At 42.6% G+C, this 25,067-nt stretch overlaps 1 protein-coding gene across 10 annotated transcripts in view; it reads right to left on the minus strand.

Moving 5' to 3' along the window:
• The window catches only part of DCUN1D4 (defective in cullin neddylation 1 domain containing 4), an 83,174-nt gene that overhangs the window by 40,039 nt on the left and 18,068 nt on the right, over positions 1-25,067 (minus strand). For all 10 annotated transcript variants that reach the window (XM_053901590.1, XM_019412269.2, XM_019470196.2 and 7 more), the window contains 4 exons: positions 15,249-15,319; positions 15,038-15,077; positions 4,514-4,628; positions 1,310-1,401 (listed from right to left, as the gene is read on the minus strand). In XM_053901590.1, the coding sequence (XP_053757565.1) occupies positions 1,310-1,401; positions 4,514-4,628; positions 15,038-15,077; positions 15,249-15,319 (318 nt within the window). The remainder of the gene's footprint in view (positions 1-1,309; positions 1,402-4,513; positions 4,629-15,037; positions 15,078-15,248; positions 15,320-25,067) is intronic.

Genomic DNA, 25,067 nt, shown 5'->3' on the forward strand with positions numbered 1-25,067 from the left:
AAATCCTGGGAAATTTTATCTGTCGGCCTGGCCTAGGTAACCCGTCGGCCCCTACAACAACTTCTGTGGCCAAAAAGGCAAGGCTGTTATTAGAGAAGGGCTAGGGTCAGGTGGGGGTGGGGAGAGGGGGGAGAGGGGGGAGAGGGGGGAGAGGGGGGAGAGGGGGGAGAGGGGGGAGAGGGGGGAGAGGTGGGAGAGGTGGGAGAGGTGGGAGAGGTGGGAGAGGTGGGAGAGGTGGGAGAGGTGGGAGGGGTGGGAGGGGTGGGAGGGGTGGGACGGGTGGCAAGATCAGGCCATAGGAGGAACCCTCACTTTGACCCCCAATAAAAGGGTATCAGAACTAGTTATGAAAACTGTCCTGTGCTGTGTTAAGTACAAAGAAGGCTATTAAGCAAATTAAGGGGCTCAGAAGATGTACAGCACAGCTGTCAGATGGAAAAGTGGAGAAAAAACACTCCAGGTAAGGGGACGGCAGGGAGTCAGATGTCTTTCAACCCATATATAGGTAGCAGGGATTTTTCAGCAGGGGGCGAAGCTGGAGTGGATTGTTAGGGAATGACGTGTATGATCTACCTGTTCAGTTTTTTGTTTGTGTTTTGTTTTTTAAATGAGACAACGGAAGGTGCGTGAAACCTAGCCGGGAGCAGAGACACATGATACGAAAATCGGTTTGAAAGTGGCTGAAATTGTCAAGTTGATGGGGCAGGAGAGGGCCTGAAATAAGGTGAAGAGGAAAAGTAAAAGAGCCTTCAGCTCAAACTTATCTGGAAATACTCCTTTTTCTTTTTACACCATGCACAGCTACAGTGACAAACAACCCCTAGACTCCAGTATTATATTATCCAACCAGTTACTGTCAGCTGCAAAAAACAGGACTGAACTCAAGACATTTTAAATGACAAAACAAACATTCTCCACCAAATGATCTTTCAAAACAGACACTTAATATAAGAAATTCCATTGCACATAAAGGTTCAAAGCAAGCAAAGCTTGTTTTAACTTTGATATACAAACCAAATCATCACCCACTACCAGCATTCTAAATAGGTTTCCTAGCAATCCAGAGTATTTCTCCCAAGTGCATTCATCTTTTCAGTTCCGTTCTAGTGTTCTGAATTCTTTGGCTTAGCTGCTGGCTATAAATAGGACATTTGGTGATTTGTTTCGACTATGTTCCCTCCCTCAAACAGGAAGAGACAGCACAGAAACCACATTAGAAAAGGACACATTTTAAAGTTCTTTAATCTCCCCTAAGGTATTCCTTATTTTCATGAGGATCAGTATTAGATAGTATAAGCGAGGACCTTACCAGCATATTCGTAGAACCACTCTAAGCATCTCTTACTTGAAAAGGCTTCTTCTTCAGTCTTTATTCTAGTTGAATCATACTTTCTATACATGCTGGAAATTGAGAAAGGAATCTGAAATTATTTAAAGATGCTGAGTTTCTTTTCAGTAGCAGATAGTTTTTACTCTTTTACCCAAACCAGATACCTACTCAATCAGATTCCCGGTATAAACATTTTACTTCCTGCATTCAGAAGCTTCAGCTTTTGTAACTACCGTTTTAAACACGGTCACACCCATAACAGAATTAAACAGTAAACACTTGATACAGGTTCTTCTCTGATTAACAAGTGATCGGTAAGAACTGATTGGATATCCTCCCCTCTACCCCACTAGCCAGAACCAACTACAGAATGATATAGTGAGACACGGTCAGCAACAGCTGAGGTGTTTTCTTCAAGTGATGACCCTAGAACCCACTCATGTCTCTGCATGAAAAGCCTCCTGACTTTCATGTCCTACAAGTCAGGCTGGGCACAGAACACAGTCTAGGGAAGAACCTGTCAGTATTAGACATGTCAAGCGACCATGAAGCAAATAAAAAGAAACATCAAATTATGTCTACACCTCCAGGAAAACACCTCAGGAGAGAGACGGACAGAGGAGCCTTGGTTTCTGCCACTCTCTTGCAACACCCCCCTACCGTGCGGACGGCTAGCATGAGCTGGAGAACTGAGTCGGGAGGCAGGGTGGCTTCCTCCTTCCAACACTGTGACTTGCTGCAGAATTCTCTATTTTATGATGACCTGGGGCTAAGAACCAAGATATTCCCTACCTGGGGAGGGGAACGAAGGAAGGATCTTGAAAATAGTCATTTTAATAGAAAAATGAGGAGCGTATACTTTTTCTTTCTCTCATTTCTATATAAGTTGCCTAAATAGGTGTGTATGTGTGTACGTGTGTGCATGTGTGTTGTGTGCATGTGTGTGTGTATATATATATATATATATATGAACATTTATGAATGTAGTTTTATATAGTATATATTGTAAAGATCACACATAATTACTTTTTAGTAAGTATTTACTCATGACCTAGGCATTTATCAGAGTAACTATATGTACCTCTGGTTAGAGATTCTGGGTTTTGATACCAAACATGGTTACAAGGTATTAAGATACTGAAACTGCAAACCACCAGTGTTCTATTTCTTCTAGAAGAGTTAGCCATACTACCCAGAAACAAAGGGGAGTACTGGCCAAGGGTTCAAACGCACAGGTTACAGTCCTGGGCCTAGACATTCTTAGCTCACAGTCTGTAACAACACGGAGACCTCCGTATGACGCTGTAATGTCTGAATGGCCTAAGAATACCCCACATAAAAAAGGACAACTGAATACCATTCCGTAAATAAGAGAAAAATACTGACACATGCTACTACATGGATGAACCTCTAAAACGTCATGCTAAGTGACAGAAGCATGACGCATGAAGACCACTCACGTGGAATGCCCAGAAAAGGCCAATCTGTAGAGAGAAGTTGGATGGGTGACTGCAGCGTCTGGGGGCGGGAATGCGGACAGACTGTGAATGGGCATCAGGGATCGCAGTGGGTGGTGGGGACCTTCTAACACTGCTTTGTAGGGACAGCTGTGTAATTCCTAACCACTTCGTAAAAATCACCGAGTTGTACACTTAAAATGGATGAAAGCTATGGTATGTAAATAAACTTGTTTTTCAAAAAAGAACAAGAGGGAAACTGAGCTAAAGCTACAGACCCCTACCCCCTGGGTGGCCAATGAAATGCTATCAGTAAGAGTACCTCACATCCTTCTGCAACACAGCCACCAGTTTCCAAACTAGCTCCTTCATACTAAGTTCTGTCGGACTGTGGGGAAAAATAACAAGTCTACATACACAGTCACAAAATGCTATGTGATTATCAGAACTTAGTAATTCTTTACACCAAAGGGGCGCCTGGGTGGCTCAGTCAGTTAAGCATCGACTTCGGCTCAGGTCATGATCTCACGGTTCATGAGTTCGAGCCGCACGTCGGGCTCTGTGCTGTCAGCTCAGAGCCTGGAGCCTGCTTCAGACTCTGTGTCTCCCTCTCTCTCCACCCTTCCCCTGCTGGCATTCTGTCTGTCTCTCTCTCAAAAATAAATACAACATTAGAAAAATTTTTTAATTAAAAAAAATAATTCTTTACACCAAAGAAGTATCAAGTAACCTGGCTTCCCAAAGCTGAAAATCACTGGTCTACACACTGCTGGTGCTTATCTTCTAAATCACCGCTGTCTTCTTAGAGATCATTATTTTCTACTCATCTGGGATATGAAGAGTCATATTATTTTCACATTTTCAGAGTCTATCTCTCTATCCTTCCAACAGAGTTGGAACCTATTAAGTATCACAGCAAGAAAAAAAAACGAAAAAATCTCATCTAATCTCCTTGATTTATAGATGTGAATATTCAGGCCCATTAGTGAAGTAACCTACAGGCCAGAATGGAGGAAAATGTAAGAAAAGCAGCAAAGACTAAAATTATGATGTTTGTTCATTGTTAAAAAAGAGAGAGAGAGAGAGAGAGAGAGAAAAGGAAAGATGATGTATGAAAATCAAGGTGCAATGATAGAGACGCCTCAAATCAACAAGTCTAATGACTTTTTAGAGTTAGCAAAATTAAACAGTTCACTTGTCGGAAAAAGAATTCGTTTACATGGTCTTCTTTTTTCGCAGTTCCTAACAAATTCTCACTCATCTGAGACTCAACCTCTGCTCGGCTAATACTCCGAGTGGGCTCAGAGCGTTCAGTCCCGGCAGCGCTCTCTAGCAACCCAGCCTGGGTCCCTTGCGAAAGCGATTACGGATTCCTGTGGTTGTGTGTCCAGTGAGACCTCTTAAAGAACACACGCATACCAGTCCCGCGGTCCTCAACACGCACAGATGGCAAGCCCTTCAAAGGAAAGAAGAACTCTACACGAGTTTTGGTGGATCAATGGACTAAGATAAAACTTCGGTTCCTAAGAACTCAACTTACCTAAGTTTGTTTTCGTTTTAGAAACCCCCACGCGAAAGAAGAATCGCAAGATAATTACACCTTGAAAATACACCTGGCAGAACCAAAACAACATTCCAGTGGAATCTGCGCACGAGCAGACCCACAGAGGGCCGGGTAGGAATGTGCCTCTTTGATACACATCATCCGCTCTGATCTACGACGTACCCGTCATGTCTACTTTTCTTGGCAGATAAATCATCTCCAGAGGCAGGTCTTCTCTTTTTCCTCGGCGGCATCACTTTACTAAAGCAGTCTGAGGAACTGCAAGACCGCAGGCTTCCTACGAACAGAGAGTCAAAGGGCACAGCATCAAGTTTAGCCACATCCTAACATTTCCAAAGAATACCACCACCAAATTAAAAACTTTCACGGCTTGTACTGTAAAGGGTTTAGAGGTTATCTGTAAATGTTATAAGGTGAACAAAAGGTTTTTAGTTCCTCTTTGAGAGAATGTTATAGTCAAGAAATAAACCTTGCAGTGACACAAATAAGTTAACACTGTCCCCACAAAACCACATCAGAAACGGAAGTTATCACAATTTCCATTTACTCTCCAAAAACATTAATATAAATCATCAAAGCTTTCGGTCTCTCTTATTTGTCAACGTTCCTTCAAAAGGAACTGCACTGCTATCTCAATTGAGTATTTCATGAGGCAAGGCCAGATCAACCAGTAACCTTGAATCTAAAATACAAACAGGCACCTCAGTCCCAATACTCTTAAGCTTCAGGGATATCTCATCTTAGAAAAACAGGATTTAGGGGCGCCTGGGTGGCTCAGTCGGTTAAGCGTCTGACTTCGGCTCAGGTCATGATCTCGCGGTTCGTGAGTTCGAGCCCCGCGTTGGGCTCTGTGCTGACAGCTCAGAACCTGGAGCCTGTTTCAGATTCTGTGTCTCCCTCTCTCTCTCTGACCCTCCCCCGTTCATGCTCTGTCTCTTTCTGTCTCAAAAATAAATAAACGTTAAAAAAAAAAAAAAAATTAGAAAAGAAAAAAGAAAAACAGGATTTAGATTTTTTGGACAGAAGCCTGACATGATCTTGAGCAGAATTTCCATACTAATTTTGAGTTTGTTTCTGCCACTTTCAGTCTGGGTTTTCAGACGCATAACTTTCATTTGGTAAAAGATACTAAACTATAGTAACAACAATCACAACATAGAGCACTTACAGGGACCTCCCTGTGAGCCAGGCCCCGTTCATATGACCTACTGACCTGTTACCTCCAAACAGGCTTATGAAAAGAGAATAACCCTTGTTGCCCATGCAGATGAGAAAACGGAGACAGGGAGTTAAGTGGCAAAACTGGGGTACAAACCCAGACAGTCTCGTTTCAGACTAAAACTGTTATAAATTAAAATACTTGTATCCATCCTGGCACAGGGGTAATCAGATATGCCATCTGGTTCCCACAATAACCCCAAATGTCAGGCAGGGGAAAGATCATAATCTGTACTTGACATATGGGAAAAACCAAGGCTCAGGCAGCCACGTGATTTTCCAAGGTCCCAAAAGTGTTCAGCGGTGTATTCTGGACCCCCATGACTCTCTCCTCCTTCTATCAGCTCCTTGGTGGAAGGCTCTGGGCTCTCACTGAGTCAGAGACAAGAGGCAGCATAAGAGGCTAGTGTGTAAATGACCTGCATTCGACGAGTAAGTTCTGGCTCTTCATCTAACTGTGTGGCTTGGTCAACCGCTACCCTATTCCGGTTCCTCATTTAAGGAGTAAGAACTGTGATACCCACCTCTCCGGATTTCTATGAAGGAAAACATCCATTCAGTGAGTGCCTAGGTGCCAAGCGCTGTGCGTAGACAGATGGCGGGGACATAAAGAAACACGCCCTAACTTCCATACTGGAGGTGTGCGGGCAGTGCTCAGGCTGCATCGCAACCCTGCGATGTAGGTATGATTAGCACCCCATTTTTACATACTAAGAAACTGAAGAAGACAGATTAAGTGACAGCCAGAAAGCGGTAGGCGAAATGGATGACGGAAGCCAAGCAGCTTGGCAGCAAAGTCCAAGCCCTCAGCCGCTATTTTCTGTAGCCGCTGAGGCCATCCAGGCAGAGATGAGAAGCAGGAACTCAGGACACAGCCCTGGGGAGTACGGATGTTCAAGGGTCAGGGAAAGACCCAGACAGGGAGAAAACCTAGGAAAGTATAATGTCCTACAAGCCAGGAAGAGACAGTCTCGGGCCGCGGTCAAGTGCACACAGAGGTCAGCTCAGGGAAGGAGCAAAAGGGACACACCGCAACGGGCAATGAAGCACAGCAGCGCGGGGCCGGTGAGGGCGGGGGCCACACTGCGATGGGCTGCAGAGGGATACGAGGTGAGGGAGCAAACACAGTGCACACAGACAGCTCCTTCTAGAAAACTGTTCTGTGGGCAGGAAGAGAGTTGTCAATAGCTCATGGTCACAACCACAAGAAGTGCAATCATCAGGACTGGAACCTAAAGCCCAGTTCACAGTGAGGCTTCCACACTGTGCTAGGTTCCCAGGAAGCACCTTTTCTGTTACAAACCAGGACCACAGCCTGAATGAGGCTTCTACCCAATGCCAGGTCCTGAACAACGCGTGAGCTCGAGGGTCCTGCTTGCTCCTTTAGCACAGAAGCAGACCCCAAACAGGGCTAGAACGACGACCCTCAGTGGCCCTACTCCAGATCCCAACCAGATCCTGTCCTTGCAAGAATGCAAGCAGGGGGGTTTTCAGAGACACAAGGCGTACCGTGTCTCTCTCCCCAACAACAGCAGCAATAACCCAAAGAGAAAGCCAAAGAAAGTGTTGCCCACCACCACACACACCATCTCCCCTATGAAGGGGTGGTCCTGCTTATAAACAACATGGGAGCATACAAAAAGGTCCAAAGAGTTTCAGAGCGACCCAAGCTTTTGGAGACTGCCAACACACAAGAAAAAGATTCATTCTTGTCCGTTAACGCTCTGGGCTGGGGCCTGCAGAACGTAAAAGTACATCCTGCCTAGCTGGAAAGCCTGCCACACTGCTCAGAAATAACAGTCTGTCCAAGAAATAACAAATGTTGGCGAGGATGTGGAGATAAGGGAACCCTTGTGCACTGTTGGTGGGAATGCGAGCTGGTGCAGCCACTGTGGAAAACGGTGTGGAGGTTCCTGAAAAAAATTAAAAACGTAACTACTATACGACTCAGCAATCCCACTTCTGGGTATTCACCCAAGGAAAACAAAAACACTATTTTGAAAAGAATATATGCACGCCTAGGTGTGTTGCAGCACGATTTACAATAGCCCAGATAGGGAAGCAACCTAAGTGTCCCTCAACAGATGAAGGGATAAAGCAGATGTGTGTACATACACAATGGAATATTATTCAGCCACAAACAATAATGAAATCTTGCCATTTGCAACAACATGGATGGAGCTAGAGAGTATTATGCTAAGCGCAAGAAGTCAGAGAGAGACAAATCCCACCGAATTTCCCTTGTATGTGGAATCTAAAAAATAAAACAAATGAACAAATGAAAAATAACAGACTCATAAAGACAGAGAACAAACTGGTGGCTGCCAGAGGAGAGGTGGGTCGGGGCAAGGTGGGCAAAATAGGTGAAAGGGATTCAGCCGTACAGACTTCCAGTTATAAAATAAGTAAGTCACAGGGATGCAAAGTACAGAATATAGCGAATAATACTGTAATAACCGGGTATGGTGAGAGGCGGTAACAACACTTACCTTGGTGAACGCTGTAACGTACAGAACTGCCAAACCAACATGTTATACACCTGAAACTAATACAACATTGTATATCAACTATAACTTAAAAAAAAGAAAGGAAGGAAGGAAGGAAGAGTAGTCTGTCTTAAACCTTGAGGCTCACTTTCCCCTCCCTGAATGTGTACGTATGAAGAAAAGTCACTTCCTTCCAGTGCCAGTCATGGCTTAGTTCTGAGCACCTAGTCTGGCAATAAACTCTCCCCCACACCAGTGTTTGCAGAACACAGAGGAAAATGTACTATCCCCTCAGCCCGTGGAACAGCGAACACTATTTAAAATAACGTCTTCACAATATTCGCCAATAAAGGTTAACCCATTCGCTCCTCTCCTACCCGCTTCCTCATAGACAAACAGGTATAATGTCTGGCTTTCACTGAATCCTACTCAACAAGAGCATCATGTTTTGGGGAAACATACAAACATCTTAAGTTAACTAACGTTTTCAACTTTCTCTTATTTTCTTCCTTATTTGATGCTTTCTGTGAAAAGGTTTCACAAATCACTTTTCCTCGTGTCCATGTAAAATGCACTCATATTTGAGCCCCAATTTGGCATTTTATTCTTTTATTTATTTAAAATTTTTTCCTTCTAGCCAAGAACTATCGCTTCTGTTCAGATCTCTCTACTCTAACGATCAGCGTAAGTGAGTGGCTACTGTGGGGCCATCTTTCACAAAGAAACAACATCTGTTCACCTTTCCAGCACTCACTGGCTCACTGACCCTTTCAACCCTGCCTCAGAGGAAAGACACATCCAATTCCCATGCCAGGGAAGATACAAAGGACGACGCAGCACAGCTTCACAGGTAGAACCCGAGATAGAACCCATAACGACAGTGAAAAGTCTCAGGCTACCTAAAAAGCAATTTTTTAATGCAAGGAAAACAAGTTTACTTGAAATACTTTGCCAACACGAACCAAGTCAACAAAATACACAGAGAGCACACAACTCAAGGCGTATTTGCCCCAATACTGCTCCTCTTCCCCCCAACACGGCTCCAGGGATCCCAGCTGAGCAAGAGCAATAAACTAGGGTTTTTAAGCGCACATTCCAAATACGCCCTGGCTTGCAGGGCCCCGTTTGGTTTACCTGTGCATAGACAGCGGGCAATACAGTGTCTCAGTACAATAATAATAAGATACATACATTATTGAGAATCCAAAAGGAGACTCTCAATAAATACCTGTTCCTAAAACATGTATAAATCAAATTGTACTTTAAAAAGTCAGTACGTTTCAGGGCACCTGGGGGGCTCAGTTGGTTGAGCGTCTGACTCTTGGTTTCAGCTCAGGTCGTGACCTCACGCTTCTGTGAGAACGAGCCCCGCATCAGGGTCTGTGCTGACAGCGCAGAGCCTGCTTGGGATTCTCTCTCCCTCCCTCCGTCTGCCCCTCCACTGCTCATGTGCACACACACATTCTCTCTCTCAAAATAAATAAACAAGTAAAAAAAAAAAAAAAGTCACTACGTTTCTTCAGTACCTTTCCAGAGATTTAAAATACTATGAACAGATAACATACCATAACTTCAGATTTTTTTCCCATTCGTCAGGAAAATAAGCACTTCACTTTAAGTCTCCTGGCAAAGTAGGATTTTTTTAAACAAAAATATTCAAGAATGTCTGCCCCTTAAAATAACTTTGTGATAAGTCTTTTTATAATAAAAATTGTATTTGTTTAAATGAATGTTTTACAAATTTGTATTTATTTGCATCATTATATTTATGCTTTACTCGGAACTTATATCACATAATCTACTTCAATTAAACTTTATCTTTAAAAAAACAAAATAATAAGTAACAAGAACGTTATGAAATGTTTATCTGCTTCAAAGAACAGACTATTTGGGGCACCTGGGTGGCTCAGTTAGTTAAGCATCTGACTGGGGCACCTGGGTGGCTCAGTTAGTTAAGCATCCGACTGCTGATTTCAGCTCATGTCATGATCTCACAGTTCCTGTGATAGAGTCCCACGTCAGGCTCCAAGTAAGAGCTCAGAGTCTGCTCGGAATCCTCTCTTGCCCTCTCTCTCTGCCCCTCCCCTGCTCACGTACCCTCTCTCTTTCTCTCAAAATAAATAAATAAGCTTTAGAAAACAAAACAAAGAATGGACTATTTTAACACTCTGTGTAAGTATTTACTTAAACACAATCAATCTGACATTACAGGTAGAGGCAAAATATTAGAGGCCAAATATTATTATTAAAATGTCTGGCATTTTAAAGATAACTCTGAAGAACTTTCAAAGTTATGCTCACTAATCTGAGAGGTGTTATTACTGCCCCAATTCTACAGATGAGAAAACTGGCCCATTAGGTTGAGTACCCAAAAGTTCCTACATCAATAAATACTTAACAAAGAAAAGCAACTTCCTGTAGATGAACTTTAAGAAACCCCAAAATTCATCTGAAATGATCAGAGCTGCAAGTTTTCATTCTTTGCCAATCACCCAAGAAAAAGCGGTGATGAAAAAGATTTTAAAGATCTATCTTACATCAGGAGAAATATTTGGCAGATACATATGAAAGAAGAAAAGCCTTCTGATAATCATAATAAAGCAGGAGAAAGAGAAGACTAGTATCAACTAATAATCCCAAGCTAGAATTCTCACTCCTTATAATTATCTTGATGTTCTGGTGTTCAGTCTCAATACTTCTACACTAGATGGACAGTCAGTCTGAAATCTAGCCTGAGATGCTAGGGTCGATATATGATCCTTAGGAAGGCAATGAAAATTGTTTATATTTTTTACCCCAGGTTATGATTTGAGTTCATTTCTTTTTGGCTTAGTTTTAAAAGAACTTCAGAGCACTAAAGTAGATCTAAAGTGATCTAAGTTGTTAAAACAAATGAAATATTCTATTAATTGACCGCATTTTCAAATAAACCAGGTAGTCAATGAATTCTTCCCACATTAAACAATTAGAAATACTGCCAACATTTTTCAACATTTTTTTTTTTTTTTAAATATCTGGTCCTAGAAAATCTATTTTAAAGAGAAACTTGAGTTCACCTGTTTGGACCAAGGCCCTTTAATGACTATCCAGCTTGTTGTCTTGATAATAATTTAACTAAATATGTTATTCTTCGTAAACATTATTTAAGTAGGTGCACCATTGCCTTTCCCTTTTTGACCTTTTTGTTTGTGGGCCTCAAGAGGCCCATAAAATTAGAGAATTATTCTGACCTTTCCTAACTTAGTAGAAATGCATGTTCCAGTACCAAACTTTCACTGTCTGGGGTGCCTGGGTGACTCAGTCAGTTAAGCATCTGACTCCTGGTTTTTGGCTCAGGTCGTGATCTCACAGTTTCATGGGTTCAAGCCCCAAGCTGGGCTCCATACTGGCAGTAAGGAGCCTGCTTGGGATTCTCTCTCTCTCTCCCCCTCCTCTCTCTGCCCCTCCCCAACTCACACTGTCTCTGTCTCTCCAAAAATAAACTTTAAAAAATAAAAAACTTAAAAAAAATTCCACCATCTAATTTTCCATTTTATTGAGTTTGTTGCATCATAACCTTGTTTCACTTAATAACATTTTACGTGGTTCATTCTGCCACTTCACTACTTTTTATGGAGCTATTTCACCTCACTATTCACTGAAGAATGTCACAAAGACATAGTGATTTAAGTTGATAAATAGATCGTGTTTGAAAACATCTTTCCAGTACCTAATATTTTCTTTCATTTCCTTGAACAGATCATTGAACTACTTGCTTGCTTGAGTGAAACTATCAGGGTCCAAATGTGCAATTTTCATCCTACTACTTAAGACAAAAAAAAAATTTTCCTTTCCTTAGTCTCTAAATATTGACTTCTGACATCTACCTTCTTTGTTACTCATTTTTTTTGTCCTCCCCGTCCACGATTTTTTATTCACTCCCTATAATGCGGATTTGGGGCTACTTGTCCAAGATCAATTCTGTCTGTCTGTCTCTTTTTGGTGGGAGGAAGACTGAAAGCACCAAAGGAAAGTGTTGGAAGAGACAGAGCAGGAAGACACCAGCCTCTTTCGCACTTGGTTGGCTCTTCCACATACAGTTTCCGGCAGATACTGCTGAGACCCCGTTGTGCCAAAAGATTCAGAGCAGCATTACAATGATTAATGTTCTCGGATTTCCAAACGTTACAGATTTTATGTTGTTTAATTTTTTGAGTATACTCAGGTATGGGAATCACAAGTGATGCTATAACCAAACGGGGAAACGTTAACGAAATGGACTATTCGAAGGAATTACTAATGCTAATTGGCACTGACTGGCACGTCTGGGGTACCAGGCACTGCCCCAGCATGTCACATACCAAGTGTCACACATATCCACTATCCCCAAGGGGGCAAGAGGAGGCACGAGGCCAAACACACTTTCCACTTTCATTTTCTTAATTACAGCTTCCAGTTATTTAATTGCTATATTCAGGTTAAATATTTAGATATAAAATTACTATAGTAACAACATTCATTTAAATCTGAAGTTCAAAGTTAACTGCATAATGTATAGGATTCGGAACTCAGAGGTCTTATTACCCCAGCTAAAGAAGAGACAATCTCCAGGCTATACAAACACAAAGAGCAGTTTTAAATCAAAACTACACTAACTCTTAAGTTTAAAAACTCCTCAGAGCCACCAACATATTATTTTAGAATTGGAGAGAAATGTGCTTTACTACTTAACTATTAAAGCTGGCCCTGAAAATTTTATTTCAGCATTACTTGTAGCAGCCAAGTTAAACACACTTAAATGTATATCAATAGGAGGCTGCAGAAACATATTATGATATATCCATGAACTTTAAAAATGCAGAGACATGAAGGTATAGAACACATGCTTTATAAATGGGCTGCTATGAAGAGATCAAGATATACTGAGTGACAAACACAAGAGGCACATACAAATGTATACAGTATTGGGGGGGAAATATCATCATCTGGGACATAAACATAAGACTGTAAGAGTTACCCCTGCAGAGTCAAGCATGGAGTACTAGTGGGATGAAAGCTGGGGGTAATGAAATGGAACAGAAATTTTCATTTTTTATTTTATACCTTCTTTTTTTAATGTTTATTTATTTTTGAGACAGACAGACAGACAGACAGATGGGACCAGGGAGGGGCAGAGAGAGAGGGAGGGAGACACAGAATCCGAAGCAGGCTCCAGTTGTCAGACCCCGATGTGAACCTCGAACTCACAAACCACGGGACCATGACCTGAGCCGAAATCAGATGCTCAACCACCTGAGCCACCCAGGAGCCCCTATTTTAAATTACCTTTTCGACACTTCTTTTAAAACCATGTGCACACAATGTTTTTAAAATTTATTAATAAGCAAATTGTTTTTGACTGCCCTCGAGTTGATTTGCTGACACAAAAAGATCAGATGAAGGGAGCCTCTGTGGCCTGGCCTTCTAGAACACTCCTGGCACAGACTCTGCTCTCCTTCTCTGACTCCTTGCCCTGGAAGGAGGATTGTCTAATCCAATTAGTGGTCCAGGGAGAAGGAGCTGAGCAGAGCGGCCCAGCCCCCATCTGAACCCCCTCTTCAGACTGACCTGCCGGCAGAAGTTCAGACTCTTCGGGCTGTCATGAAGTGGGGAGTTGGGGGTGAGTGGGGACAACAGGTGTGCTGGCCTGTGCTCATCTAGTTGTGGCAGTGACTGGGTGACTGGGTGTAAGGCTATTTATTTAGTTCAGGTAAAATACTACAACTCCTCTGCATTCTTGCTATATATCTAAGCTGTGTTTTCCAACAAAACTGGTACTTCAATCTCCATCTTGTGTCTAATTTTCAACTGGTTCTAAACCAATGTGGAGGAGAGGGTGGGAGAGCTCTAAATCCCCAAACCTCCAAGGATATACCATTACATGAAAAATGAAAGATGCTGTATAATATGTACAGGTACGATCTCAGATGCTAAATTTTTAGAAGTCCTATAAAAGTATTAATGCACGCATAAAAATCTCTGAAAGAACAAACACTGAACAGCATACTGGGGGAAGGCTGGATTGGGAGAAGAGAAGGAAGATTGTCACTTGTCACTCCATTCAGTTTTGTGCTATTCAACATTCACCAACAAGCATGTATTCCTGTATTCCTGTATAATTATAATTACCTGAAAATTACCGTGGTAATTTTCAAAAAATCTAAATACATTTTAATAACTTTTGTTGGAAGTCATAGAAACCACAGAACAAGTGCAAGTTTCTAAACGTTCTGCTTATCAACAGTTTAGAGAAGTGGTTCTCAGAGTGTGGTCTCCAGACCAGCTGCATCAGCATCATCTGGGAGCCTGTTAGAAACGCAAACTCTGGGGCCCCAGCCCAAATCTACAGAATCAGAAACCCTGGGGGTGGAGCCTAGCAATCTGTTTTAACAAGCCCTCCCTGGCTGATTATAAACCAGCTGAAGTTGAAGAACCACAGGACTAGAGAACGGCTCATAATAACTGTTTCAATGTTTCCATTTGTAACTCCTCTGGACCTATACCACCCACCCACCCACACCCCTACCCACCAATCAAATTATCTTTCGTCTCAATTCAACAGGCATTTATGGAATACCTTTCAAACTGCATTACTGTTAAGTTTTTAGTATAAACTAAAGCACTTTAGTAAAGAAACGGTATCGTGAGGCCACTAGGGAGAGTCCCCAGCCTCTTTAAAGGGACTGAAGTACTCTGACATAAACCAGAGACCCACAAAGGAGCTACACCACCGGGAAGGAGCTGCAACATGGTTTCCTTCACACACCCTGAAAAACATCCTCAACCAAGTAGCGACTTGTCAGTGTATTACAACACACATCATTCTCAGCTAGTATTTCTCCTTCGTAACTTTGTATTATGAAGCTTATTTAAAATTAAGTAAAAAAAGAAATAAAATTTAAAAATAATTTAAAAAATTAAATTAAATTAAATTAAATTAAGTAGCGTAAGCATTTATACATACCTGTTGGGTGATCGTCTTGGCCAACGTCTTCTGTTAGATTCTGCAAGAAATATGTTCATGATTACCAAGAAATCACATACCATTCAGCAAGTTTTAAAATTCTGTATTTGCATAAACAGCTGGTATCTCAATATCCATAATCTGAATTTTTACCAAATACACTTAAAACAACTACTTTAAACAGTTGGTGGTCTTTAAAAGCTTGACTTACTAGCTTATTAAGGGTATGGTAGATCTTATGAATATTTGCCAGTGTTGAGAGATGAGAGTTCAGCTGGAAGTCTTTAAAAGAAAAAGAAGAAAATTCAGGGTCATTTATTTCCCATGCTGCCAAACAACTGTAAGACAAGAAAACTCAGAAGTGCAGAAAAACAAATGTTTTGATACCACTGAATAGTACCTCGTTAATTTGATACTTACTAAATAAAATTCAACATGCAACTATTGACCTATCTCTTAGAACTAAAGTCTGACAATAAAGTTAAATCCCCAGCCAAATGTTTAAGTTCATGAGATTTTCATGTTCACTTTCTCTTTCTCTTTCCCTTCCCCAGAATTACTGATACAGTATCCAATCAAGCTTCTGGCAAGAAAATAACAGAAAAGCATCTCAGCCATTTGGCGTTTCTTACAATATATTTATTTTGCTGGCTCTTATACAACAGAGAGAGCAAAAATGGAACCGAAGTCCCTCCTCTCCCATCAAGCAAACACAGGCAAATTAAAGGACTGTGCTGCAAGCAGAGTCCACGCGCCCAGAGCCCGAGGATGGAGTCTACAGTCACTCGCACTGCAGAACTGAGAAGCGCCACAGACCCAGGAGGGAAGCAGCAGAAACCGCGCTCATAGACGTGTCCAACTCAAAGAACATATCCCGCCCCCCAGCATCTCTGATAATTTCAGGACTACATGCTAAATCATACATACGTCGTAGAATCCCAAACAACATAAAACTTTCAACTGTTAGGCTTGTGAATCTCTAACCTCAAATGCTTCTTTTAAAGTCAAGTATGCTTGCATACATATTGGCGACACAAATGCAAGTTAAAAGTCAATGACTAATTTCACATTTGAAAAAGCATCAAGGAAGTATTTTCATAAAATATCAAGATTTATATTAGCTCCTTTCCCTACTCTATCGTAAAGGCTAGTCTGAAAGTAACCTTGAAAAGATACTGTAACTCCCCAACTTATGCCATTTGGATAAAAAAGAGAACAATCGCCCTTCACGGCACTAGTTCACTTGGGACTTGTATTGGGTGCCAAGAACAGAGCAAACGGCAGACACTACAATACAGCTGTCTGTGCTGGACTGGACTCTGGGCTGGATTTGGGGCTGCTGCTCCGAGTCTGGGAGGCACGCTGACTTCGCTGCCAGTGTTTAGAGAGCTTTACTTTCTTTTCTCAGTCGTGCCAGGAATCCAGCTCTGGACTGGCCTGCAGAGCAGAGGGGCTGGCGGGCAGCAGGGCCTCTGGCACTCACACGTGAGTCACCATCAGGAGCGGCAGGCCACACTTGCACACAAACACGTGGACTGCTCTGACCCACCTGGAGGTGGCCATGGTCTGACACTCACAGCCACTGAGAGCTGCCCAGAATTTTTGGCTGAGAGACGATCAGAGCAGGGCCTCAGACTCTAAATGGGCTTCAAATACAGACAAGTGTTAATTGTTTAGCATCTGAATGGTTTAGCCGCACTTAAGGTAAATGATGACATAATGTGGCACAGAATCTTGATTTTCCATCTTAATTAGTACAGTTGCATAGAAAAGGTATAGGAAAGCATTTGGAGCATGTGAACATGTGTGTGTGTTTATTTACTTATGTTTACATTTAATAAACATTGATGGGGTCTCTAAAGCTAGAAGCAACAGCCCTCTTCTGAGCCACAGGAGGCTTTGGGGAGCTTAAACATCCGCAGCCCCCTTGACCCATATCTACCACCACACCATAACGGCCCCTTTTCATACTTGCAATTTAAAAACTGGAGGACAAATGATACATTCCATTACCATCTCCAAATTAAATCCTGAATTAAACTCCTGGGCCCCCCAAAAAAACAAAAACAAAAAAAAATTAAGGGTCTAGATTCTCTCTTCACTGAGGCCACATGGAGCAGGGAATAGAAAAGGGGGCTTGCCAAAGATCATTCAAGCACTGAGGTTTCCAGACGCGCCCCCCCCCCCCCCACGCTATACTTTTTCCACCCCTCTGATGTTAATTCAATTGTCAAAATTCACATAAGAGAATCTAAATGAATTAAAATTTCTAAATCCTCCTACACACACACACACACACACACACACACAGTTCCATACAAAAATCACAGCCAAATAACCAACTTGATTTACAACCTCTCTGTGGAGTCTGAGAGCTAATCTGAATCTCAAGTCTACCAGTTATTTAATCTAAATCTTGATTTTCTCATCTATAAAATGAGATTACAACACCTTGATGTGTCATTCATTCATTACAATGTCTGGACCATATTAAGTGCTCACTAAAAGAGACCAACGATCACTACATTTGCTGATATCATTTTCCAAATCACACTTCTATCTAAAATGGTCTCTAGTTCCCATAGGTCCAAGTCAAGCCCCACAACAGAAACTCCACAAAGTTGGAGCTCCCTCTGTGATTGAGGCATGTGGCCCAGTATATCGTTACAGCCTGTGATGGCCTTTCTGTATTCACACACCGCCAGCTGATGTCCACGATGATGGTTAAAGATAATCTCAACACAGTGGAAAAAATATACAAGACCGTTTAAGACCAGGTTCTAGATACAAAGTTTCACTTCACCGGCAAGGAGAATAACAAGGCTTATTTCCCAAATCACATAACATAGGCAGCAATTCTCCATTTCCATATCCACTATCATCACTTCACCGAAAGGAAAAAGAAAAGGAAACAGCAACACACATAATTTTACTTTAGCTTCACCAAGGTAAGAAGCAGCTAAGGAGGTGGCACAAATTCAGTGGAAAAAAAAGACAAAAATGGCATTAAAAGATAAATCCACAAAGGTTAACACATATTGAATTTATGGTTCATCTGTTCAGTGCTCAGGGCAAGTAATAGACCTTGAAATCTAAAATAGATTTCACATCCTTAAGGAATAGATGTTAAGGCTAAAGATCAAATGCTTTACACAGAATGTATTTAGGAAAGCACTAACTGATTCATAAAAATTTCCTTCTGCTCATATTTCAATTCCAAAGGATAAATGCCAGGTTAAGTCACCTTTACTCCAGGACCACATGGCTTCTCCACAGCAAAGCAGTGACTGGGTGTCACTCTCCTGTGTGACATGCAAACCCCAGATTCTGTATTAAGAGCAAAACTGGCTCTGCAAAAAGGCACAGCCTGCTTGGTAAACAGCTTGCCTAAATTATCTTCTGGGTATTCTGGGTATTCTTAAAACAATCAACAAATGTTGACTGGGCATAAAGCTCCCTGGTTTTTTGTTTGTTTTGCAATTACCATTTGGCATGACCTACATAATGGAGAAGAAAAGAATGCCACTGAGGGGAGGTCAAAGTCCGTGTCCCCAAAGTCCCCTGGGTTTAGAGTTCCACAATATAGACAGGGACATAAATACTAGGAATGAAACAATTATGTGAGTTCAGACAAATGACCATCAGCAACAAGAATCAAATTTAAAAATGAACAGCCCTTATAGGAGTTTACTTCCAGAAAAGGATCAGACACAAATTAAACACTTAAAAATCAAATCCTTTCCTTCACACCATCCTCACTTGTAAAACATAGCTGGGAGATGATCCCCATTGTAATAGCAACAAAAAGCAATAATACCTACAGGAATAAACTAATATGTAACATACAAATGAAAAAAAAAAAAAAAAACAATAAAAGTTTACCGAAAGACCTAAATGTAGAGACATGACACTCCTGGAATGGAAAGACTCAGTATTGTAAAGCAATCACTTCCCCTTTGCACTAAACTACAAATTAAATGTAATCAAATTCCTATTCTTCCTGCCTCCCAGATCTCCACCCCAAAAGAGGTGGAGAAAAGGAAGGGACTCGGGCAGATTGATTCTAAAGTTCATCTGAAAGAACAAACATGTTGGCCTTGCCAAGAAATTGTTGAAAAAAGAAGAATGAGGGAGAACCTGCCCTATCAGATGTCAAAACAGAGTATAAAACAGAGGTTGGTAAGCTCTTTGTAGAGAGCCGGATAGTAAATCTTTGTAGGTTTGTGGGCTATGCAATCTCTGTTGCAACTACTGTGCCACGGTAGCTCAAAGCAGCCATAAATACATAAACAAAGAAGTGTAGCTGTGTTCCAATAAAACTTTATAAAAACTAAGTGGTAGCCCAAATTGGCCTGTGGGCCACAGTTCGCCCATGCTTGGAATAAAGGTACAACAATTATAATAGACAGGTACATGTGCAAGAAGACAAATCAGTGAAGACCACTGATGAACATATGTGCGTGTCTATAAACACACATACTAATTAACATATGATAAAACGGCATTTCAAATAAATGAGGAAGAGCTAATCATTCGGTAGAGGGGCAACTAGCTAGCAGGTGGAACAAATTAAAGTTCACTCCAGCCTCACCCAAAAGTTACGTACAGATAGAAGGGGAAGGCACCCAAGGCAAAAGAAAAGCCCTTATCTTGGGCTCCGGGTTCTGCTCTGACTCTACCCACCTCTCCAATCTCATCTCCTCCCTGGTGCCTGGGTGGCTCAGTTGGCTAAGCAATCTCATCTCCTCCCCATCCTCCCCATGCTGCTTCCTCAGCCACAACGAGCTTCCTGTTGTTCAGTGACCATCCCAAGCACACTCCTACTTCAGGACCTTTACACATGCTTTGCCTTGAGCCTTCTTCTAATAATAACACAGCTTGCTCTCACATTTCACCAGGTTGCCATTTAAATATCACCTTTTTTTTTTTTTTAAGTTTATTTATCTAAGAGACAGAGAGAAAAACCAGCAGGGGAGGGAGAGAGTGAGAGGGGGGGACAGAGGATCCGAAGCAGGCTCCAGGCTCTGTGCTGACAGCAGAGTACCCAATGTGGGGCTCAAATTCACAAATGGTGAGATCATGGCCTGAGCCGAAGTCGGTCGCTTAACTGACTGAGCCACCCAGGCGCCCTTAAACATCACCTTCTTACCAACCTTGCCAGACTAACAAGCAGGACCCCTTCTTTGATCTTTCACCTTACCATGCTTTCTTTCTTTCCTCTGTATTTGTCATCTTTCTCTCCCAATTAAAGTGTAAGTTTCACAGAAGCCAGAACTCAGGTCTTGTCCACTACTGTATCCCTAGTACCAACTTAGAACGCTATCTGGCACATAATAGGTGCTCAATAATTACTCAGTGAATAAATGCAGATACAAAGGCACCAAATCTTAATTTTGATGTATTCAGGGCATTTCAAATGCATCCACACCATTAGACCTTGAACTGTGAGAAGCAGTGTGGTAAAAGAGAAACTCATAAAGAAGGCAAAGGTCAGAAAATGAAGAGTCTGTGAACCCTGCTCACCAGTTTCCATTTACCCTCTTAAGGACTCGTATGTCCAACTGGGCCACCAGAGGGTATGCAAACCAAGCAGATAAACATGATGCATTCAAGCAGCATCGATTCTACTCAACAGAAGGCACCTCTAAGAGTATTATATGAACACAACAACATGGTTATGGCACAAGACTTTAAAGAAACTTCATCACACCGAGCCATGCTGCCAAGATCCTGTAAGTACTTAATTCCCTGAACCTCTGCCATGGCAGAGTGTTGCTGGAGAACTTGGAGAAGCACTGCTGGGAGCGTGGGTGCTGCACAGGGTCAAAATGTTTAAATCAGGAATTCTTTAGAAGGATCACTCTGCGGCAAGAGTGCGGCCTGGACGGTGGGTGGCCTCTCATGAAGACGACTGGGAGTGACTGAGGTGGGGCACAAGCAGGGCCTCACGTTAGACAGTGAGGAGAGGAGAAATCCCGATACAGTGGGAGTGCAGAGGATCCACGCTTAACTCACACAAATTCAACTTCATTCACTTGCAAAAAAAAAAAAAAAGAAAGAAAAGGAAGAGAGAAGAAAAGAAATTTCAATTGTCCCACAACCGCCCTCCATCCTACTTAACGAACTGGAGACAGGCAATACAAATCCCATAGCTGCTCCTGAGTCTCGGTTTCCACATGCCAGTCACATTTTGTGCATCTCACAACACTTAACGAGTCTAGTATCTAAAAGTGGATTTCCCATAAAACTCGGTCCCTCAATGCAGGCCAGCTGCTTCGGCTGGTGCTCCACCGAAGAGCCAGTGATCTGCTCCCGTGCTGGAGGAAAGAACTGGCCGTCCTGGGTGGATCTGAGAAAACCCCTCGAGGGGCACCTTCTCAAAGTGTTCCCAAGTGCTATCTTTAATACAGGTGACTTTGACCTTACATATGGACTCAGAACTAACCTCTTTATAAAATGTCACTGTACTAGGAGGAAAAACCACTATGACTGCATTCAGGAGATGCGAGAGGAGTTCAACGTTTCATGTCCGTTTGTCCAATTCTCCTTTTACTGGCTCAGGCGGATCACACAGCTAGCTGTGGCCAAGCCGGGAATGATTCACATCTTCTGATTCCCCATCCAAAGTCCGTTCCTCCATGCTAGCTTATTTGTAATCAGAGCAAAAATTGACCTATCTTCATGCTCCATAAAAGGAAAAAGCAACACCATTTCCCACCCAAAGTTGTTAATAATCAGGTACACAAATCAGAGTAACATTTTCTTAAAAGTTACTAAAACTGGCTGAATCCAAAACAACCAACTTTTTAAGAGAAAAGATGTGCAAAGAAGCTACCACTAATAACACCCGTGTTATTTTGATTTCAAGTACACTTCTTCTTGAGCACTAACGATGAATGAAAGTATTTTATTATTAGCTAAACTCTAGTTGGGCAGTGAGCAATGCTCTCAGGTCTAGAGGTTTTCGATGCAGCACTATGCACAGACATGTACTTAATAAATGCTTCCTGATGACCATGAATGAACTAAACCAGTAAAGGCTCTTGAGGAGGGGAGGAGCAGAATAACCATGTTATTGACAAAAAAAAGTGAAACAAGATCGGACAAAATTAAAGGTTATCAAATCAGCATGGGTCCCTAATGTTTCTGGGGCAGAACTACAACATGGTCGAGCAGAGTGGGCTAAGGCCTCTCTAACTCAGGTTCAAATATGTAATGCTACGGGTTCTCCAAGCTACAGGTTACATGGCCCATTCTCCTGAAATGTCGACTTACTCAGTGATAAGGAAAATGAAAAAAATTCTGTTGTCAAAATCAAGGGTAGTTGAAATTTATTCTTTAGGTTTGCCTTGCCTCCTTCCTTCTAGAAACAGAAGCCCTTTGTCCAGTGAGTTTCAGAGAGACGGAGAATGAGAATGCCAATGATGTCAAGAGGAGACCCCTGCCAACCTGCAAAGAACACGGAACAACCTCTGATTTCAAGCAACACAATTTTAGATTTGTTACTGCAGCATAAAAGAAAAAAAAAAAATCCAAGTCTTCAACAAGTCCTTACAAGGCCCTACATGATCTGACCTAAGTCATCTCATTCCATTATCCTTGCTCACTCCATTCCAGCCACTCTCTTCCTTGAAGACTCACGTGAATTCCTACCTCAGGGCCTTTGCATTTAATATGCCTCTGCGTCAACGACCTCTGGTGTCCGCAAAGCCTGCCAGCTGACTTCACTGAAATATCTATTCAAATGTCACCTCATCAGAGAGGTCTCTCCTCTCCTGACTCTATCAAAAGCAGCATCTGCACCCCCCAGCTTTAGATTTACTGTATTACTCTAAGTTTGTGTGCTAGGTTTGTGGGTCAGTTTCATACTACATGCCCTTCGTTGCTAGTGGGAATTTCTTTATAAAACGGAAAATAGCAGCGCCTGCCTCACAGGGCTACTGCGAGGATTAAATGGGTTGATGCTGGGATGGGCTTGGAACAGTACCTGGCACACGGTAAGCACTGAGCGCTGGCTGGGACGTCACACAATGAGCAGGAATGGCTGGCTATCCGCCCAGCGCCCTCTCCCCCGTAGCCCGAACCAAACCCAGCTCGCTAATTAAGCTTCTTAAAGCTAATCCAGTGGCTGCACATAAGAATCACCTGGGAAGCTTGAAAACCGGCCAGGGCCCCAATCCAGATCAATTAGATAAAAGTGGGAGCAGGGTCGTGGATGTTTCAGTAACCCAGGTGATTCTAACATGTAGCCAGGGAGGGGAGTTCCAGCCCCAGCCTGCTGGCACAGCCCAGAACGAGCTCAGCACAGAACAGACCAGAACCCAACTCATTCACGGGGACCCCGTCAGCATGGGAAAAAGAAAAGCTCCAGATGTAGGGGAAAGATTGTAGGGCTGGAAAGATTATAAGGTGAAAATGAAAAGAAACAAAGTAGCAGTAGGAAGACCTTAACATCATTCCCCTCATCAATAAACACTTGCTACTTAAAGGCACAAGAGCCAAAAGGTGAGCCACACAAAGAGGACACTGATAAGGGGTGGGAAGCAGGTCACCGTAGGTGACTCAGCATTTTCACTGAGCACAAGATCCAAAATTAAAGCTGTCCAAGCATACTGCTGCTGGCTTTTTCCTTCTAACTCTCACAGGACCCGTAAAAGAGGCTGCGAGAAGCCATCCGCCCGGGAGAGGCGGTGCGCCACCTAGCCCCGTCTTCCACTCCACGACCTGTGCCTGCTGGTGCCGTCTCAAAGGAGTCGGCCACTTCAGGACACCCTGTCTGGCTGCGTTCCAAGTGTGACAAGGTACAAGGGGCCCTAGATTCATTCCCTTTGCCCCAGCCCACCCGCCGAAGAACACAGACCCACTCCGTGGTTCAGAGTAAAACTCATCCTTTAATCTCACTGATGTCACAAGAGCCCTGACGCTCTGGCATCAGAAAGGCCCGGGTTAAGAGTCTCAGCTCTGTGACACCCTAGCTGAGCGACCCCTTGTGACCCAATCTCACTGTGCCTCAGTGTCCTCATCTGTACAGAACGGGCCCCCCTTCACAAGGCTATTGTGAGGAGCAAATGAGATGGTGTGTGCCAAGCACTTAGCACAGTGCTGGCCCACGCTATGCACCCGTAACGGTTCATTGTTTTAACCCCTGCTATTATGAGAACACAGAATAGACTAAGACACGCTGAACCTGGAAGATCAAAAAGTAAAGACAGGGCAGAAGGGATGACAAGGTGACGGGTCTTTAAAAGTGTGGCACCAGTGGCCAGTAGCCTGGACTTGACCATGCCACTATCCTTCCCAGCCTCCCGTTTAATTAAGAACAAGTAATCTGTGGTCTAACTGCTGGGAACGGCATCTGCAGAAAGGGATACTAAAGGGGAAAAAGAGTCGAACTCAATCTCAACTACAGAAAAAAAGAAAACAATTTCAAAGATGTTACACAAAAACACGTAACTAGCTCTACTGAAAGGTAAGTTTTAGGTTTTCTCGCTTTTCTGCAATGTTGTTAGGTATGTCCTAGATTTAAAAATAATATAAAGAGTATGTTTTAGGGGTTCCTGGGTGGCTCAGTCAGCTAAGTGGCTCACTTCGGCTCAGGTCATGATCTCATGGCTCGTGAGTTCAAGCCCTGTACCGGGCTCTGTGCTGACAGCTCAGAACCTGGAGCCTACTTTGGATTCTGTGTCTCTCACTCTCTCTCTCTGCACCTCCCCTGCTCGCACTCTTGTCTCTCTCAAAAATAAACAAACATTAAAAAAAAATACATATTTTTAAAAAGCATGTTTTAGAAGTAGTTAATACATGTTTATTTAAAATAGACACCCGGGTGGCTGGAGCACATGGGTGGCTCAGTCAGTTAAGCATCTGACTCTTGATTTTGACTCAGGTCACGATCCCACAGTTCGTGAGACTGAGCCCCATGTCGGGCTCTGTGCTGACTGTGCAGAGCCTGCTTCGGATTCTCTCTCTGCCTCTCCCATGCTATCAAAAATAAATAAATAAAAACTTAAAAAATGTAAAAAAAAAAGTA

The sequence above is a fragment of the Panthera pardus genome, unplaced genomic scaffold (assembly GCF_024362965.1).
Source record: "Panthera pardus isolate Hobbes unplaced genomic scaffold, ASM2436296v1 HiC_scaffold_13, whole genome shotgun sequence".
NCBI lineage: Eukaryota > Metazoa > Chordata > Mammalia > Carnivora > Felidae > Panthera > Panthera pardus.